At 39.9% G+C, this 19,160-nt stretch overlaps 1 protein-coding gene and 1 long non-coding RNA gene across 4 annotated transcripts in view; one reads left to right on the top strand and one right to left on the bottom strand.

Annotated features, from left to right (window-relative positions):
- Window positions 1-76: 76 nt before the first annotated feature.
- LOC113057974 (probable G-protein coupled receptor 101) lies at window positions 77-5,995 on the bottom strand. The gene is made up of 2 exons (XM_026225632.1): window positions 5,667-5,995; window positions 77-4,519 (listed from the first exon to the last, which is right to left on the bottom strand). Exon 2 carries the CDS (start codon window positions 4,419-4,421, stop codon window positions 3,120-3,122), a length of 1,302 nt encoding a protein of 433 aa, XP_026081417.1. The 5' UTR covers window positions 4,422-4,519; window positions 5,667-5,995; the 3' UTR covers window positions 77-3,119.
- A 3,990-nt stretch (window positions 5,996-9,985) lies between these two features.
- The window catches only part of LOC113057978 (uncharacterized), a 79,477-nt gene continuing 70,302 nt past the window's right edge, over window positions 9,986-19,160 (top strand). For all 3 annotated transcript variants that reach the window (XR_003277903.1, XR_003277902.1, XR_003277904.1), the window contains exons 1-2: window positions 9,986-10,210; window positions 16,176-16,320. This is a non-coding gene — a long non-coding RNA (uncharacterized LOC113057978). The remainder of the gene's footprint in view (window positions 10,211-16,175; window positions 16,321-19,160) is intronic.

The raw sequence follows: 19,160 nt of genomic DNA on the forward strand, positions 1-19,160 counted from the left end.
TACAGTGAAATGCTGTGAGCTAAAAGCAGTCATCTTAATAGGAATCCATGCAATCTGGAATTTTGCGTGAGTGACATCTGAACATTCCAGATGCAGATTTCTCACTGCATTCAAGTTGTGGTGCGCTTCATTGTGAGTGCACAATTTGGTCACATTTATCAATATAAAGCTGCTTAGTTTGGAAGTGACCTCTGAGTAAGAGGTGCTTCACACTTTGCTACTTAATGCATAATGAATGCTCTTTGTTGGTGAAATTGTGCCTAATAAGTTTAGCTAATTTAACATTTTCACTTAAGGGCTAAACTTTTTCCACCGATTTTATTCAATTTCAAGTTGGTCACCCGAATTTCAACATTTTGACAACAGGAAACTACTTGGTTTGAAAATGACTTCTGTATGAGTGGTGCTTTTATAAAAAATTTTGCCATGTAAAATTTAACTGACTTCTCACCTGTAAGGGACAGTTACATTTGTCAGTTGTTCAGAAATTGTTTTGCAAGCATTCAATTGGTAGTCGTTACAGTTTAATTTATTTTTATTTTTATGGACTTGTCTTGTTGACCAACAGAAAGCTGCTTTGTTTTAAAGTGACTTGTGTATGCTGTTCTTCATGATTCGTGCTATTGACAATATACAATGGACCATTTTGCCCATGAAATTTCACCTCAATTTAACTAATGTGACTGCATCTTAAGGCATGTAAAACACACCACAGTAACCTCTATAATGTCACCTATTGGTGAATATCAGTAATAATCTTTACTTCATTTTTAGTAGCATAAAAATACTATTTTCCATGTGTTTTTATAGTTTTATATTGCTGAAGAATTGTTTTTTTTATGGAGGGAAGGAGAATGAATGGTTAAGAAGCACTTTTTTTTTTGCAATAGAACTGTTGTATATAAGTAATAATATCTAAATAATGGAAGATATTTTGCGATTTTGTACTTTGAAAATTATTTAAATGCCAATACATTAAGAAAACCACAAGCTTGCGCATCATTTTCCAGTTCAATTTTAATTTGAAAACTCGCAGAACAAACTATGAGCTTCAATTCTTGAGGTATACATAAACATTCTTCACCATGTTATAATAAAAGAAAAATAAATCACAAAGTACATCATTACAAAAATGTCTAATTCTAAACTTTAAAAAAGTATATAAAACAGTCAGTTATTACAGCAGATGATGGTGCTTGTTTTTTTATTTTTTTTGAGACTGGCTATAGTTTAATAAGTGCTGCAGACATTACTGGAAACTGGCATAGAGTTGATAAAATCTGAGATATGTATTGTTGCACTCACTGGTTTCAAAATAATATTTGCTGTAGCAGAGGAAATTGCAAGTTTGACTCGTGATTGATTCAGGGGACTTCTAAACGCCCCAGCCAGAAATTAATAATGAAGCACTAGCAGTCCCAGTTTCTACAGGGTCAAGCTAAGTGCTCAAGAGTGGTTAGCATTCCTGCCTTAATGTAGTGGTTGAACTTGATAACGTAAAGTGCTTCAGCAGTTGTTAAGCCAGTTTATTTAATCCCACATCATGTCAGTGGTTAAATGATACATTTGGCAGTGTTAGGGGACTGAACATCATCTACAACACAGAAATGTTGTACAATTTATCTATTGAGGAACTCTTAAAGAGAGCAGACTCTCCACACTGGTCAAGAGGTACATTAGAAATAACCTGAGATCCTGAGCTCATTAGCTGCTCTTGGGTAAATCTCACGAAAGCATGTCCCAGGTCACATTACACAATTAAATAAAGCAATTTAACAAATACTACCATGATATATAAACACTTTGAATCAAATCATATTGTTTCTTCTTTTTTTTTTTTCAATACATTTACAAAAAAAGGTTTGATGGGTGGGAACTGGGAAAAATGCACAAATGTTCTGAAAAGTAGGCTTAATTTTCTTTCTTTCTCATTTTGGGTTGAAATCTAAACAGATATGATCTTGACAGTTTTCATATGACTCACCCTCTCCAAAATTCTGAAACCCCTCCACATTGCACATCTTTTAAAAACAAACAGAAATACATTGACCCATATGCTAATGCTGATGTGATTCATCGCTTAAGTATTACTGGTGCATGAACAATAAATACATAGAACGGTTTCTTCGATTTGTTAGCTTCCTTTTGCTTGTAATTACACTTATATTAACAGTGTTTCTTTAAAAGAGAACTATGATTCCAGTGACAATGATTCAGTCGTATAACAAAGTTGATATGTATGCTTAGAAATATAGACAGAAATCTCTCCACATATATTCTAAATTCATTTCAAAACAATATAAGGAATACTTTGTCTTTAAACCGTAAAGTATCAATAGATGTATATAAAGAACATTCATTTTGTAAGACATTGTATTATATTAAAACAGAAAAAATAAATAAATAAATAAATATTCTGTATTAGATGGAGCACTTTATACCATGTCGCCAATATTTTGTAACAGGCTTGTATCAGATGTCAAACCTTGTGTATTAAATGATTATTCAGTTATTGATTCCAGTTTTTAAATAACCATAACCATGTGATATATCTGAAGACCTTTTTCCCATACACAGAGTAAGCATACACTACCGTTCAAATGATTAAGAATATTTCAGTCTCTTATGCTCTCCGTGGCTGCATTTGAATGCTGCAATTGAATGCATCCTTGCTGAATAAAACATGTTGAACATAAGATAGAAATGACTGAATGTAACGATAAGATATTTTAACAGTTTCTTGGCAGGATGATAGACTATGTTTGCTAGGCTTTTCTGTCGTCCTCAATGTGATTTGTGTAAATACTAACCATAAAGTAGGTCCATAGCATAGCTATTGGGTTATTGGGACAGTACTTTTTAAGAATGTTTTTTTTTACTCCTAAAGGTACGGACCCATGAACCCACGGTGATATTAGTACCTTAATGACACATATTAGTACCATTTAGAAGAATGCCACTCTAGTGACCCAGTGCACCTTTTTTTTCTTGAGAGTGTGGTTACAATGTATTCAGTGAGCTTGTGTTTAAGGCACAGAATTTGATTCTAAAGTACCAAGCTGTGCCCTAAATGTAAACCTAAAAGAGATGTAAACACCCAAACAATGACAGAAAAAAGTTCAACATTTGCTTGTAGGTGTTTCCTCAGGTTGACTGTTGGTGTGGCTGTGTACGGTGAGCTCCTTCTCTGAGCTCAGACTGATGGAGGTGGTTTCCTTGCGGCTGTCTTTAGACCTCCTCTCTGTAGGGGAAGAAGACGTGGTGCCTTCCTCCCAGGTTCGGAGAGGACACACTCGGGCAGCCTGGCTTGACAGGTGAGTGTGTGCCAGGCGTCCATCGGTCACCGTGAAGCAGCTGTCCACTGCGGAGCCCTGACTGATCCGGCCCTGCCCGCACAGTGGCCCGCAGAGCAGCGCCAGGAACTCCTTGCGTACGCTGCGGTGCATGTAGCCGTAGATGTAGGGGTGTAAGCAGCACTGCAGGAAGAAAAGAATGAGAGCCACTGAGGCCAACCAGGGCGGCACTGCTGCACTTGAGTATATGGATATCGTGCTCAGGATGCTGTATGGGCCCATGCTGAACACATAGGACGCCATGATGACGAACACCACCCGCGCAGCCTTACAGTGATAGTGGAAGCGTCTATGGCGGGTCCTGATGGGATAAGTGGCTGAAAAGGGGCCTTCTGGCTGCGGATGCCTTTGTGGGCTGGAACAGGATGCTTGGGAATCTGGAGGGGGGTTGGATTGGATGGGGTGAACGAGGGCATTCTGCCGCCTTGCTGCTCTGAACACCATCCAATAACAGCAAAGCATGATCACCACAGGCAGCCAGAACGAAAGAGCGGACACCACGGCTGAATACGAGTAGCTGGAGGACCACACAACAGTGCATGTGTTGTAGCGCTGGTCGAATTCGATGGTTCCCCATCCATAAAGTGGCGGGGTGCTCTGAAGCGCACTGAGAAGCCATGTGAGAGCAATCAGGTTGGTACCCAGGTGAGGTGTCATACGGGTGGGATAGGACAGTGGGTGGATAATGGCCAAGTAGCGATCCACAGACACCACGATGATGGTGTTGACGCCGGCGAATGCAAACAGATGCATGAGCACCACGAGAGCCTGGCACAGCCGGGAATCCAGCGGCCAGACCTCAGGCACGGTGGCGGCGATGGCGAAGGGCATGACCAGCACCGTCTGCAGTAGGTCGGCTAGGAGCAGGTTAAGCACGAAACGGTTGGCAACATGGAGAAGCTGCGGCTTGCGCTGGAATACCAGCAGCACCACAACGTTTCCGAAAAGTGAGGTGCATGCGATCACCGATATAAGAACCATCTTCACCATAGTGTTCACTAGAGAAGGCGCGCCTGGGTCCCAGGGCACTCTGCTGGAGTTACTGCCCAGAGGTGGAAAGGTGGGCATGATGACAGAAACAAGGTGAGAGATAACACATGAGGAGCCTTTCGGATATCACCAACACCAGCCTGAAGGTCTGACGACTGTTTTGTCACTCTTCACACCTTGAACGAGGACGTAACACAAGAAGTAATGTTGTTCAACACATTTTGATCCCTCTTAGATGAATGTTCACACTTGTCAGTTCTGTAATGATACTCGAGTCACAGTGAAACAGACATCTGAAAGAACTATTGTGTTCAACCTACACATACATTTTACATATTTATTTTTAGTCATTAGCAGATACTTTTTAGGAGTGCATATAAAAAAAAAAAAAAAAAATAAAAATATATATATATAAATAAAAATATATATATATATATATATATATATATATATATAATCTGCAAATACTGATGAATGATAATTAATTGCTCTAGCTCATATCCTCTGTTTTTTACATTTCGATTATCTTTGATGTTTTCTACACTCACTGAAAATGTATCCTTAAAAACTTTAGTCAACTTTTAGTAAGCATTTAAAATTCATTTCAATTTTTAGTGTTTTGGTTTTATTTAAAATAGCAATTTTAATATGACTATGATATTAAGTAATTTTTTATTCATATTAAGTATATTTGTGACATATTGCATTGACTAGAATTTTAACATCGTTGCATCCCTGATGCTAATTACACAACTTTATAAAACAAGAGTCAACAATATTTGCAGTACTCATTGCCAAACTTCAAATTTGTACTGTAAATATACTTTTATATATCCATATTGTAATTTAAAAGTACATAATATAATGAACCTATTTGGACAGCCTACTACATAGTGCTTACTATACAATGTATACTATACATGCATTTTATAAAGACTATACCTATACTCAAAGGTTCTGGTGCCTGCTATATAACAGTGCATACTACATAGTATAGTATTTACTGCATGTATGTACAAATCTGTATGCATATTTATACGTATTTATACGCAAAATAAATAGGCAACTTAATCTGTATAAAGAGACAATTAATCTATTTGCATGATCTATAAGCTTTGTGCATCGTATCGTACCTGGTCTTCTTGAGTTACTGTTGGTAAGCACGGGACAAATTGTATGCATCTACCTTTTATGCGAACAATGAGAAACAGCTGGAAATCACCGCTGTCATCATTCCGTTGTTAACCGCGCGCTAATAGCGGCGCTGGTTTTTCTACGGTGCAAATCTCATGCAAATATTACCAATGAATGGAAGATATTTACCGTGTGACGATCATTGAAAACGAAGCATCTTTTCGAATGGCTGTCGGTGGTCAGTCGCCTTTGTGTCTCTCTCTTCACTGAAAGCAGGGCTCCAGTGATGTTCTTCCATTTCAGTCTCCTCGGTGTCATCAACGGCAGTCGCGTCCGCTCGCCTCTGCTCGGCTCTGTGTGAGCAAGACTTCATTCAGAGGTGGAGGGAGAAGCATCGTTGCTCGCTGGTGCTCTAAGAACAGATATTGTTTCAATAAACCGCCGTGGGTTTCTGTAACCTGCTGGTGAACATGCGGTGGCGCACATACAGCAGTGTCACATCGGTTACATGTCATCAGCATCACACCGTTCTTCTCATTAGCACTGGAGCGCCGTCGGTGCTCTCGAGTGCACTTAAACACAAAAACCTTCCGCAATAAGTAGCCTAATCGTGCTGATCACATCCAGTGGGTATACGATCAACAATGAGTGTTGTTGAAGGCAAACTTAAATAAACAAAAACAAAGTAGGCTAGTATACATTCAACTTGTGGGTCATTTTTCTTTTACTTTTGGAGTGCGTACCTACTAGACATTTTAAATATTACTTTCTTGGGTAGGCTACACCTGTTCAATTGCTTGGTAACACAAATAGCTTATCAGCCAATCACATGGCAGCAACTCAGTATATTTAGGCATCCAGATGTGGTGAAGACGACTTGCTGAAGTTCAAACCGAGTATCAGAATGGGGAAGAAAGGGGATTTAAGTGACTTTGAATGTTGAATGGTTGTTGGTGCCAGACGGGCTGGTCTGAGAATTTCAAAAACTGCTGATCTACTGGGATTTTCACGCACAACCATCTCTGTTGCCTTGCATAACTGCAAGGCAACAGTCACTCAAATAACCACTCATTACAACCAAGGTATGCAGAGTACCATCTCTGAATGCACAACACATCGAACCTTGAAGCAGAAGACCAGACTGGGTGCTGCTCCTTTCAGCTAAGAACAGGAAACGGAGGCTTTATTAGCACAGGCTCACCAAAATTGGATAATAGAAGATTGGAAAAACATTCCCTGATCTGATGAGTCTGGATCTGAACATGAAAGCATGGATCCATCTTGCCTGGTCTCAACAGTTCAGCCTGATGCTGGTGGTGTAATGGTGTAGGAGATTTTCTTGGCACACTTTGGACCCCTTAATACCAACTGAAGATCGTTTAAATACTAAAGCCTACCTGAGTATTGTTGCTGACCATGTCCATCCCTTTATGACTACAGTGTACCCATCTTCTGATGGTTACTTCCAGCAGGATAATGCACCATGTCACAAAGCTCAAATCTTCTCAGACTGGTGTCTTGAACATGACAATGAGTCCACTTTTCTCAAATGACCTCCACAGTGACCAGATCTCAACCCAATAGAGCAGCTTTGGGATGTGGTGGAACAGGTTCGCATCATGGATGTGCAGCCGACAAATCTGCAGCAACTGCATGATGCTATCATGTCAGTATGGACCAAAATCTCTGAGGAATGTTTCTAACACCTTGTTGAGCACATGCCACGAAGAATTAAGGCCGTTCTGAAGGCAAAAGGGAGTCCAACCCGGAATTAGCAAGGTGTATGCTACATAATAAAGTGGCCAGAGAGTGTATTTAGTCCATACTAGATGGATGAATAGGCCTACTACATTTGTAAAACATTCTTGTGCAAAACTAACGAATGATTTCATTGATCAGTTATCAATCTTTCATCTTTCATTGTTCATTCAAAACTCACACCGCTGAGCCTATGTTTTGTCGCTCTTAGATCGAACAGACGGCAGATCTCACAGATAGACTGATAATGCGTTTTACATATTGTTCTAAAGGGCCGCAAGTATCTTTTTGCATTTTAGTGTCCTCGATACACACAACTTACTAATTCCCTCTTTATTAGATAACTTATTTTTAGTGCCTTTCTGATGCCAGAGGTACTGATCGGGGAACTGCCCTGGTAATGTTTCATTATGATCAGGATGACTGATAATACTGAGATGTGCTGTTGGTGTTTATTGCCATCTAGTGTATTATAAACGCAATTACAACTGAAATATTTGCGGGCGTAGATGGTCAATATATAAACTTTTATTTCCATCGTCTAGCATTGATCATTGGTATTACCATCTTTCCATGTTACAATTTACATTTTCATGATTCCTTTTGTGAAATTAAATGATATAGTCATAATATGGTAATGAAACAAATTCAAATTCCATTTCTCATTTCCTCTAAATCCCTCTCTTTGCTATTCTCAGAGAGATTTATTTACTGAATAATGCAAAGAGGATTTTATTACAGATTGCAGGGTTGTGTAATAATCCACATTGTGAGTAATAATTGATGACTGTTTGTTACACTGTATTGTAGGCTATTAGAAGAGGCCCTGGTGATCAGGCTGGAAAACAGAAACATGTTAACTCAGAAGCCTCTCTGTTTGGTTATGATGGTAATTTTTCAAATATAACTTTTTCAAAAGTACAGACGGCTAGGAACTGTAAATTAAGATAGGAACACAGCTCCTTCAGAAGCACAGAGAAGAATATATTGAGAGTAATCATAAAAATGGATTAAGTTCAGTTTGTGTGATACTATATTTAATTAATTTGGAAATCATTTTTGGTTGCATATACTGTTAGTTCTTTTTTTTGTTTTTTACCTCACTACCCTGCATTTTTTTTTACCACCATCCTAAACTAAATGTGATGGCCACTTTCTTCTCCAGCGCTGAGCGAGTGGAGACTGAAAGATTCTGGTTCTCACATATAAACAAACAGAAGCCCTAGAACCACTAGCACTTTAGAAAAGCTTCCATTCACATTCCCAGATCACAGAATACTGTTTGTATGGATGCTCAAACAGTTTAGACGTGATTACTGCTGTTTTCCCTGGAAGGTGATTACTTTGCCACTCTTGGCAGCCATTGTCACAGTCTGGTGCTTCCTATTCATGCAACCGGACCAACGGCACAAAGGAGCGAAGTGCTCGATTGATGACAGTCCTCAGTGGGCCAAAGGAAGACATTAAAACTACTTGTATGGGGCTCTTTCAGAAGATTAACTTACTATGAGGGCTACCTGCCACAGACCCATTGCTTGTATTCATGAAGCCGGTACAAAGGCCTTTATTTTTTAGCCAAGGCCACAGCTGCATGAAAGCCAAGACTGAATAGGGTAATGACCACAAAAAACAACAAACCTCAAGTGTGTAAAAATAAAGTGTCTTCTTAGATGTAAGCCTCTTTTCAGGCGAAGGTGATTCCGCCATTGAGGATAGCAAATACCACCGGTCTAATTAATTTCAGAGGAGTATAGTGTCGTAAGGAAAGACTGCAGAATGGAACAAAGTAGACCTTAATTAAATCTTGCTATCTGACAGGCGGCCTTAAAACACACACATCACATGACCAGTCTAGCAGGAGGTGTCTGACTTACTGTCTGTCTGGGCCCCAAACATACAACAGACCGAGCACAAAGAATGTAGACAGAGACAAGAGTGGCATTACGGAAAATTTACACGCTCGTGAGTCCTACCACATGAAAAAGAAGAACAACTTGAAAGAGACAATGACTACATAACATCAAAACCAACCAAACTGCTACATATTTATTTAGCTATTTCCATAAATACACTTTAAAAAGGCTGATAATTATGTTGTAGTTAAAGCACCAGAAGAAGAGCACCGAAAGGGTTGATCAGCAGGATTGGCGCAGGTCACCCTTCACCCCTTTACACATAAAGACTATGGAGAGCTTTGTGCCAGCACTCAGAAGTCCATCAAAGCCCCGTTCACCGTGTCCATCTCTACCTCCTGGAGGGTGTGCGCGACCACCCTGGCCTCAAAGAAAACACTGCGCACACCCCACACACACACACACACACACACACAATACAACCATGTTTTTGGACAATAGTGATAGTGTCTGTTTGAGTGTGTGAAAAATGATTGAGTGCCTCAGAGGCGAGTAAGAACGCATGTGTGTGCACAGTGAGGTGAAATTACGCCATTATCTCACGGTCATAGACGAGAAAGCAAGGCGACTGAATAGAGTCTTCTTGAAGACACACAGCTCCACGTAGAGAATGCACCAGAGGGAGGGCCTGGGCGCTTTGCTCGTGCTTACTGAGTGGAAATGCTCTGACAGGTGTGCTATTGTACGAGTAAGGGTGTGTGAGCGTTAAGAACGTTCCAGGGGAGTCCTGTGTCTGCTGGTAATGTGTTTATCGCCAGTGATTTTTTTGTTGCCTCTCCTCCTCCTGTCTACTTCCACCATCCCCTCAGGATCTGACTGAAAGGAGAGAGCCTCTCTTGCACAGTTGGCTGGACCTCTTCTAATGAGTCAGACAGGCAGCACTAGTCACCATTCAGCCACACAGACAGGTCAGAGAATGAGCAGAGAAGGAGGAAAACATGAGAGCCTGGCCTGACAAAAAGCAGGAAGAGGTGAATAGTGACCACACGATAGCAAGCACTAAATGAGTTTAGGCCTCAGCCTTATTGGATGTAAGCTGGATGAAACCGTGGGTAAGAGCGGGTAAGTGTCTGTTTGCTTCACTGTTTCACTGTTAAAATATTTAGCTTTCTGAGTGATAACGAAAGCTCCTCATGTAGTTTTTGTATTCTTATTAATGTTTGAGGAATTGACTGAAAAAAATACATATTTCAGCAGTCAGAAAAAGAAGATAGAATTAAAGCAACTCTTTTGGTGGCCTTCTAAACGTCATTTCAGTTAAAGGTCAATGTATTTATTGTCTCGACGCCGATGCCGGTGAATAACGCTGCAGTTCCACATGTGACCGCTGGATGTCAGGGTTTGCTCGCCGCAGACGCGCCTCAGCTCGCTGCCCCTTGGGGAGTTTTAGCGAGCGCACGTGGTGTGACAGCTTCCCTAGGAAGTTTGGATGACATTTGCTTCACTTAATGACACAAACTAATTAATCATTAGCGATCCCAGAGGTATTCCTTTTAGAAAGGCTTTGTCGTGCCTGCTCCCAGCAGGAGGCTCCAGTCCCAACATCTTATGTATGCATATGTTTAACTGCCGTGTTCCACACTGAAGACGTTTTAATTTTCTACTGTTGATGTGTTCGGATTGGACTCGAAATCCGAGTTCTCGATTGCCAGCCTGTATAAGCCATGTAATATGAAGTGTGTGTGTGTGTGTGTGTGTTTAACCTTTAACTGTGGGGTATGAGAACAAGTGAACATTTATCCTTTCTGTGAAAGTACTATTTATGAAGCTCTAATAAGCTGATGAAGCTCAGTGTATCAGTATTATGCAGTGGAGAACTGAATATATCGGATGGTTTACTAGACGAAACTGCTTTTTGTTTTCATATCAAGGCCTAAACCATGAGAGTGTTTTGCTCTGTGAGGTTGTGTTTTCAGAGATTGCTGAGATGTGGAATCATTACCCGTAAAAAGTTCAATTTAAACTTGAAAGAGGCTGCCAGAGACTCCAATCTCGTTGAAACTTGAAATGTGTGAAGTAGTTCAAAATAGTTTGACAGTTTGTGGAGCCTCTCTCTTTATGAATTCTGCTGGAGAACTCCGTTCATTCGGTGTCTATGAAGATAGGCAGTTAGGTTGTCTTATTTCCAGTATGTTTCTATCATAAGGAGGCTATCTGTTAGGGGTTGTCTCAGAAAGATCTGACCTTCTGGGGTGATGTGGCTTGTCCTTGTCTTACAACAGACAGGTCACTCATTCACCATATGCTTGGTGTAGTTTTCTGAGCACTCTGCTTTGTAGCAATCAAGGTGTGCTATTCAGCATTGAATTTAGAACAGCTTTTAAATTCCAATTAAATTAAATTTGAATTAAGTAATTGAGCTCTGATACAGATGTGCAATTTCGAACTTTAATGAGAATAGAATCAAATTGAATTGATTGAATTGAAACAGAGAACAAGAGATAGATAGATAGATAGATAGATTTCTTTGGATTGCAATTTAGTAAAATCTTACATTCAATTTCCAATAGACCTATCGTAAGCCCCTCCCCTCAAACGCAGATGAGCCAATGACAGAACAGAGCAAGATGTCCCTAAGCATTCAACCCTAATACTCTCAGTAAGTTACAATTTTCATCTGCTCCAGCAGAACGTTAAAGTCATCTTGTGCTTCAGCAAGGTTTCTCTGGCTAAAACTAGCTAACGTTAAAGTTAGTGAGTCCATGCTAATGTACCAACCTAAATAGCTAACTGTTCTCATCTTTGAACAAGGTTTTCAAACTGACAGCTGTCATTGTAAGACAGCTAGCAACTCTGTCTGTATGTCCGAGTTCACAACAGTAACTAAGGGGGGTGGGACTTACCGATAGGTCAGTTCCAACTTATTAACTATAAGGAGCCAATTCTTTAATTCTGAATTTTGCACAACCTCAATAGGCTCAGATCTCACCCTTTTAGAGCCCATTTTCTGAACGATTTCTCTAAATAAAATGCCATTTGAAATGTTCTGGCCATTACACCTAGCTGTCTTTCCCTAAAAGAGGAAATTGCATTTTCAATATGCTCACTCTGCAAAACTGGTTGAGGTGCTCATCAATAAATTCATTTTTAGCTTTGTAAGCAAACCCCACCCACTGATCATGGCACACTATGTCCAGCTGTTACTGGCAGCAGAAGAATGTCAGCAAAACAATTAATCAGTCATGTATGATTTGTCTACTCTACACTTTTATGTGAACTCCAAAAAGTTGTTTTCAACCTCTTCATACAGTGTTGCCTAGTGTGTCTGCCATTTTGTGAGCATAGATTTGAGATGCAGGGGTACACTTATTGTGCTCTAGCTCTATTACACATGTGCTGCCATAGAGGATAATTATTTATTCTCTTTCATAGCACCCTCGTCATTAATATGCAAAGGAGAGCTAGGCCTTCGCTACTCTGCCAGGTGCCATTTAACATCGCTTCTTCATATCCACTTAAATCTGGTGTTTTCATTCTAGCACAGACAAAAAGTAATTAAGCAACAAGTTTAGGGTTTGTTTCACCAAATAGCTTCAGTGATTGAGAGGGAATTGCATTCTACATTAACAAATCTAATGAACCACTTTTAAAAACAACAAGATTTATTTATTAGCAATATGCAGACTGGTTGATGCCCAAAACCACTACTAATAGGATGCATAATGGATTCTCAACATAAATTGGGTTTTGATTAGTCAATTCACAACTCAAAGTGGTCCACTGTGCAAAGTCAAAAAGTCAGCACTTTCTTTATTTTACCTTTATTCACTTCTCATTCATATCTTTTCTTTTGGCATAATGGAGCCACAGCACACCTGGCGCCAACAACCTCACATGCCCTAAGTGTCTGTGAGCCCCCCTGTGGAGAGCCGGATGAAGGCATTCAGAGAAATCACCAAATTCTAGGACCTGGAAGTTCTGCCGCCAGTAGCACAGGAACACCTCGATCCCTGGAGAGCTTCATCTGGAAGCTTTCAGACCCTCCCCGTCTCCTCAGCCAATCATTAGGTCATCTCCAATTATGCAGCATTCCGGCGCAACAAGCTGAATTGCCTCCAAGTTACCTGCCCCCTCTGGGATGTTTGTGCCCAGAAACATATTTAGACATGCATGCTACATGCGCTTACATCTCAGCGGGATGCCACCATGAGACACATCAAGAAAAGTAAGGCTTATCTCAAACAGTGGAGCCTACATGTCCCCCCACGACACACAGTCAGTGAGAAAAGAACCTATTTATCATCGATGAATCAACATCATTGCCTGTCAAAAGTTCAATTTAAACTTGATAAGAGACTGCCACAGACTCCGATACTGCTGATACTAGAAACGTGTGAAGCAGTTATGAAATAGTTTGACACTTTGCAGAGGTTCACGCTTTTATGAATTCCGGCAGAAGAATCCACTCTGTGTGTCTATCAAGCTTGATGCGTGAAATCACCTTTTGGAATCATTAAGTGGGGAAATTTGTAACGGAGCCCCGAAGGATAGCTTATTTACTCAGTTGTTTGGTTGGTTAATCAAAGTGCAGCAAACTTTCACTCTCTCTGTAATAGCTGCCTTTTTTGGCAGTGGCTCTTTCAAGAAATTGTGGGGTGGAGCACGGTGTTGGGTGTGATTCTCTATCTTCAGGAACCCCTGCAATTACATCTGCCACAACTCTGCATGATGTAACGCTTCATAAGCCTTTGTGCGACCATGCTTTGAAGCGCCCCGGACCTCTGTAAGTTGCCTTTTTGTCTCCCTCATATTCTTCCTTTCAACCTCCCCTCTTTCCACCCATTAGAGACAGAAGACAGAATGCTATGTGTCGTCTTTGCCTGCCGCACAAAAACTCTGTGCATTTGACACACCTAGGCCAGCACAAAGGATAAAAAGCGAGGCAAGGCTTGGACACGCAGGACGCCGCTGCTAGGCCCGATAAAGACGCTTCAAAAAGTCAAGCCATGAGGAGCCACGGACCTCTTCTTCTCCCTCTCTTTCTTTCTTCCTAAGACACTGCTGTGCCAGAGAGAAAAGAGAGAAAGAAAGAAAGAAAGAAAAAGAAAGATGGATTAAAAATTGGGCCTTCATATCTTGTAGATGGGAACATCTGAATGCAAATGGAGCTGAATTGTGGTAAAATTGGATAGCATGGGAAGTCTGATGCACATGCGTGTATTCATGTGTACAGGGATGACATTTCCCTAAAAGGACAGTAAAATCTGAAATCACCCATATTGGCAGTGGTCTTTATGAGGAAAACCAGAAATATTTCAGTTTCAATAAGACTCGGGCTTCAACGGACAGCACTTGTGACACTTGTTGTTCAAAATAAAATAAATGTATTCCTTCCTTTTCTTTAAATAAAACCAGTAAAGCACTTACAGTGGAAGTAAACGTGTAATACTCTGTTTAAAAAAATAAATATATATAGCCACAAGATTTTCCGTTTACTTTAAATTTAAAGTTTGTGTGAAATGAAAACTCACCCTATCTATTTTCTAAATGCATCTTATTGAGAACAATTCATCTGTGCATATCTTTAATTTTTTTACAAATTTTTAAAAATCTGTCTGCTTAAACCCCACCCCCAATGGACTGCAAGCAGCTCAAAATCCAATCAGCTACTGAAGGAAGAAACCAAATGCACTAATATTTTATTTTATGACAATCCAATAAACTTTGATGTTCAATGTGGAACTGAACTTATCTTGTATTAAAACATAATAATAAATGTATCATTAATAATCATTAATAAATAATTCGTTATATTCATTGATATCCCTTTAATAAACATAGTAAGTAAAGTCCTAAAATGTAAAAATGCAAAATGTTTTCTGTGAGAGTCAGAGTTAGGGATTGAAGATAAGCCAATGGGAAGTCACCACCATGACAGAGAAAACAAATGTGTGTGTTTTTAATTGAAAAGTGGTGAAATGGGAAAACATGGCATCCTCTAAAGCAGGGTGAATTGTTAATGGGCTGCCTTTTGGCTAACCTGTTTTCTGGGTTTATAGAGTCAGTGAACCTTATGCTACACTGCTCTAGCAGCATTGATTGGTGGGACAGAGAGCAAACATCTATTTTACAGTAACTTTCTACCGATCAATCTGCCCTGGCCTGTCATACCCTCTCTCAGGGGGTCTCATCCAAAGACAAAGTGACATTGCGTGCCATCATAGGCACCATGTGATTAATTATAGTCTACAATGGAAAGCACAGTTCATCCTTGTGAATGTGCTTGTGCACATATGCATACATGCCTAGGGGAGGGAACTGCTTTGGTTTGACACAGAAACATACAGTTTATTATTATCAGTATTTTGTAAACATATGTTCAAATAGGAAATTATATATACTTTTCAGACTATCAGGAAAGAGAAGGGAAAACAAGATGAACTCATGATTTAAATATTAAAGGAAGAGTAACATTCTGTCTTCACAGTACTACATTTTTTCATGGAGCACAAAGGACAATTTTTGAAAAAATATTCACACAGCTTTTCCATGCTAAGACACTTCATAGTGCCTGGCTATCAAGCACCAAAAAAAGTATGACTTGTGTGCTTTATTCCATGCCATCTGAAGTCACATGACAGCTTTGTGTGGAAAAACAAATCTAACCTAATTTCTCTTCCTGTCATTCCAATTCAACTTCCTGTAGGGCATGTTCAGTTGCATTCAAATTCACACACACATACTGAAAGCGAAGCAAATCTTGAATTCTTAATTTGCAGTTTGTCTGCTTCAGTGTAGAGTACGATCATAATTCCTGTTGCCCACAATAACCTTTTTTTAATAAAAAAATAAAAATAAATGCTCTTATCACCATGAACTGTTGCTGTATTCTATTAAAAACCTTTATTTTGTGCTGCACGGAAAAACAGCATTCAGGTTTGGAATGTGATTTCCTAAGTTGAACAAACTGCTAAAAATTCAGTCAGAAAAGAAATTCACCCTTTTCCTCTACTGCCTCTTCTTCTACCCCCGCCCCCATCTTTTTTGCCTGTCTTTTTCTTTCTCTCCCTCTTCTCTACTGAAACAGATGGCAATTTATGCTGAGCACAATCAGGACTATTCAGCGTTGGGTAGGCTGGTCCTCCCCACAGGAGTGAGGCCCAATCACAGTCCTAATGAACACATTGAGAGCTGTCTGCTCCAAATGAGTCCCAGTAGGAGCTGGCCGACAGGTACCTCCTGCCCACTGGCATCACCACACACACACACACATGCACATTTACTGGCACAATGCAGCACTGAGCTTCTCGAGCAGCACTTAATTCAATCAAGATTTTTATCTCCAGCTGCCAGCATTCCAAAAGTAGAAAAACAACAATAGGGATTTAAGTTACATGCAGCGAGTTATGGATTGACAGACCGTATTTGTACATGGGATCATGATTTAACGAGTGTACATGCAAAACATTTCATGGGTCTCATGAGCGGGACTATCACATTTTCACATGTGCTTTGAGTCTCAAAGCTGCATTTCAGTCCATGATGTGACTCTTTTTTGGTCCTATGTATTAATTTATTTAAAAAAACATTATGCAAATGCAATACAAATACAATTCATGCATACAATGACTAGAAAGCACATCTTCTATAATGTGCATGCTTTTTACTTTCTAAATTCAAATTCATGTAAGATATCAGGTATGACATTTTTCTGGAGCATTAAGAATAAATGAAAGTATGACAGAACATTCCTAATAAAACAGAAGAAAAAAAAGGTTTATTAAAAGATTAAATCCTTTAAATTAATTTAATAAATTGAGTGGACCCCTGTAGCCCCTCCTAGCTTTTTTTCAATAGTCAATAAGCCTCTTTAAATATCAGATATTTTTTAGCCGTAAAAGAGTGTAAAAATGTAACATTAAAATAAATTAAATAAAAAATAATTGTTTTAAGTGAATACTTTTAAAATGAATTTTTGAATATATTTTAAAAGTTTTTTTTTTTAAATAATGATTAAAGGCCTTTCCACACTGGTGTATACACTCAAAGTGTATGTGAATATTGTAATGATATTTTTTTATTACTTTGTACATTATTCATTATATATATTTTTTATAATGTGTTCCTGTAGCTCAAGTAGTAATGCATTGCGTTCGCAAGTGTCAGGTTGAGGGTTTGAATCCCAGGGAACACATGATGAAAGAAAAATTGTTAGCCTGAATGCAATGTAAGTCGCTGTCTGCTAAATGCATACATTTAATTTAATTAATGATTTATTTTGTATTTTTTTAAACCATATAAAACTAACATGAATCATGTTTTAAATCATGCTTTCTTTATTGTGGTCACTCTTATACATCTATAACATAGTTAAAACAGTTACTCTTTTTCTCCAGGTTTTAACTTAAACTTAACATGTTTGCTACTTATACCAGTCTCCCATCTTATTTGCAACAATACTCAAGTACTGTATGAGTTGGAGACTCATGTGGTCCGTCCCTGGTGAGGACACACTTCTCCCATCTGTCAGTCTGGCTGCATGTATGTCTGTTGTGTGTGGGATGCTTTGCCTTTCCTGTGCTCTTTCGACTCGCCAATTCACTTTACCCCAGACCTCAACAAGTAGAAACTCCCTCCAACATGCAGAAACACAAAGACAGGAGAGCAGATCGCACACAGAGCGGTCGGGTTCCCTCCCACATCAATCACCCCCACACTCCTGCCTCTCCTCATGCGTCAGTCACAGAGGTTGACAGGAGTGCTGCCCCTCGCTCAGCCTCAATCTGCACCTGAAGAGCTGGCGAGCAAAGCCCAGTTCCTTCTGTTGCATGTCAAAACCCCACTGAGCCTGCAGTACTGAGGAAGTGCAGATATCCTCTAAAGGCCTTGATGCAGATGGATGCGTCCATGACAATAGCCCCCGTGCTGGTGCTTTTTGTCAGCGGTCACTAGAAAGGCCATCACAATGACTCAGCAAAATTATGCATGCAGTGAGGTGCCTTTCTCATGCTAAAGGCCTCCGAGAATAGACATCTCATTTCAGAGAGAAGCGGCAGGCCTTTTTCTGTTAATATGTCTTAGAAGACTTGAAGGGACTTCTGTTGGGACAATGCTGTGTTGGTATAATTGGATAGATGGGTCAATTTAGGGCCCACACGACTCATTGATTAGCACCTTGGCTGATGAATTGTGCTGTGGGTTTCTTCCAAAGATTGACAAGGAGCCACTAAAAAGGCCTGGGCAAGTTGGCGACTGATGTTGTGTGGCACCATAGCATTCGATAGCTTCCCCTTTGGTCTGATGAACATGAAGCTTTCGCTCCAAACAGAGGTTACGTTTTTGAAAATCAGTCTTTGTGTTGCTTTTTTTTTCCAATAGTGGGGTAAATGGGATCCTCCTGACTCACAGCGGGGTTGTGCGCTTGTGTCTTCAGCCGGTCTGGCTTCACAGTGCCCTGAAGAGTGTGTTCAGTGCAGTCACGTGTTTTTGCAGTAATCTAAACCAGGAAGCCTTTGAAACCTAATGAAAGCCTCTGGAGAAGGAGGTTGGCGGTCCTGCGTCACTAGGACACTCAGAGTGTTTTGTTCAGACTCCCTGCGGTAGGTCCACAGACATGGCCGCTCGCACCTTCTGCAGCTGTGGACCCCGTATTTTACCTTTATGTGAGAAGCCCATGAGACCAGTGCTGGATGCTCATCCTAACTAAAGCTGCAGGACCGATTGATCTGTAATTAATTACAACCACTGAATTACGTCTGTACACATCATAAATGATTACTGTTTTGTCGGTTTTTATTATGGAAGCCTCTTGTCACCTCAGAGTATAACAAAGGCAATAGTGTCTTCATAACTCACAATTTTCATTCAGGCTAACAATTTTTACCTAACATGTGTTCCCTGGAAATCGAACCCACAACCTTGCACTGCTAACGCAATGCTCTACCACAGAGCCACAGGAACACCCTGTTATAATATATGACTATTTCTTCTAAATGCAACATTATAACTCAAAATCCTAACTTTATTCCTCATAATTGTGATCATTTTTTTCTTCAGATGAGTTCCTCGTAAT

This window comes from Carassius auratus, chromosome 39 (assembly GCF_003368295.1).
Source record: "Carassius auratus strain Wakin chromosome 39, ASM336829v1, whole genome shotgun sequence".
Classification (NCBI taxonomy): domain Eukaryota; kingdom Metazoa; phylum Chordata; class Actinopteri; order Cypriniformes; family Cyprinidae; genus Carassius; species Carassius auratus.

Coding starts and splice junctions, on each gene's coding strand:
- LOC113057974 (XM_026225632.1), bottom strand. CDS start 4,421: ATGCCCACCTTTCCACCTCTGGGCAGTAACTCCAGCAGAGTGCCCTGG.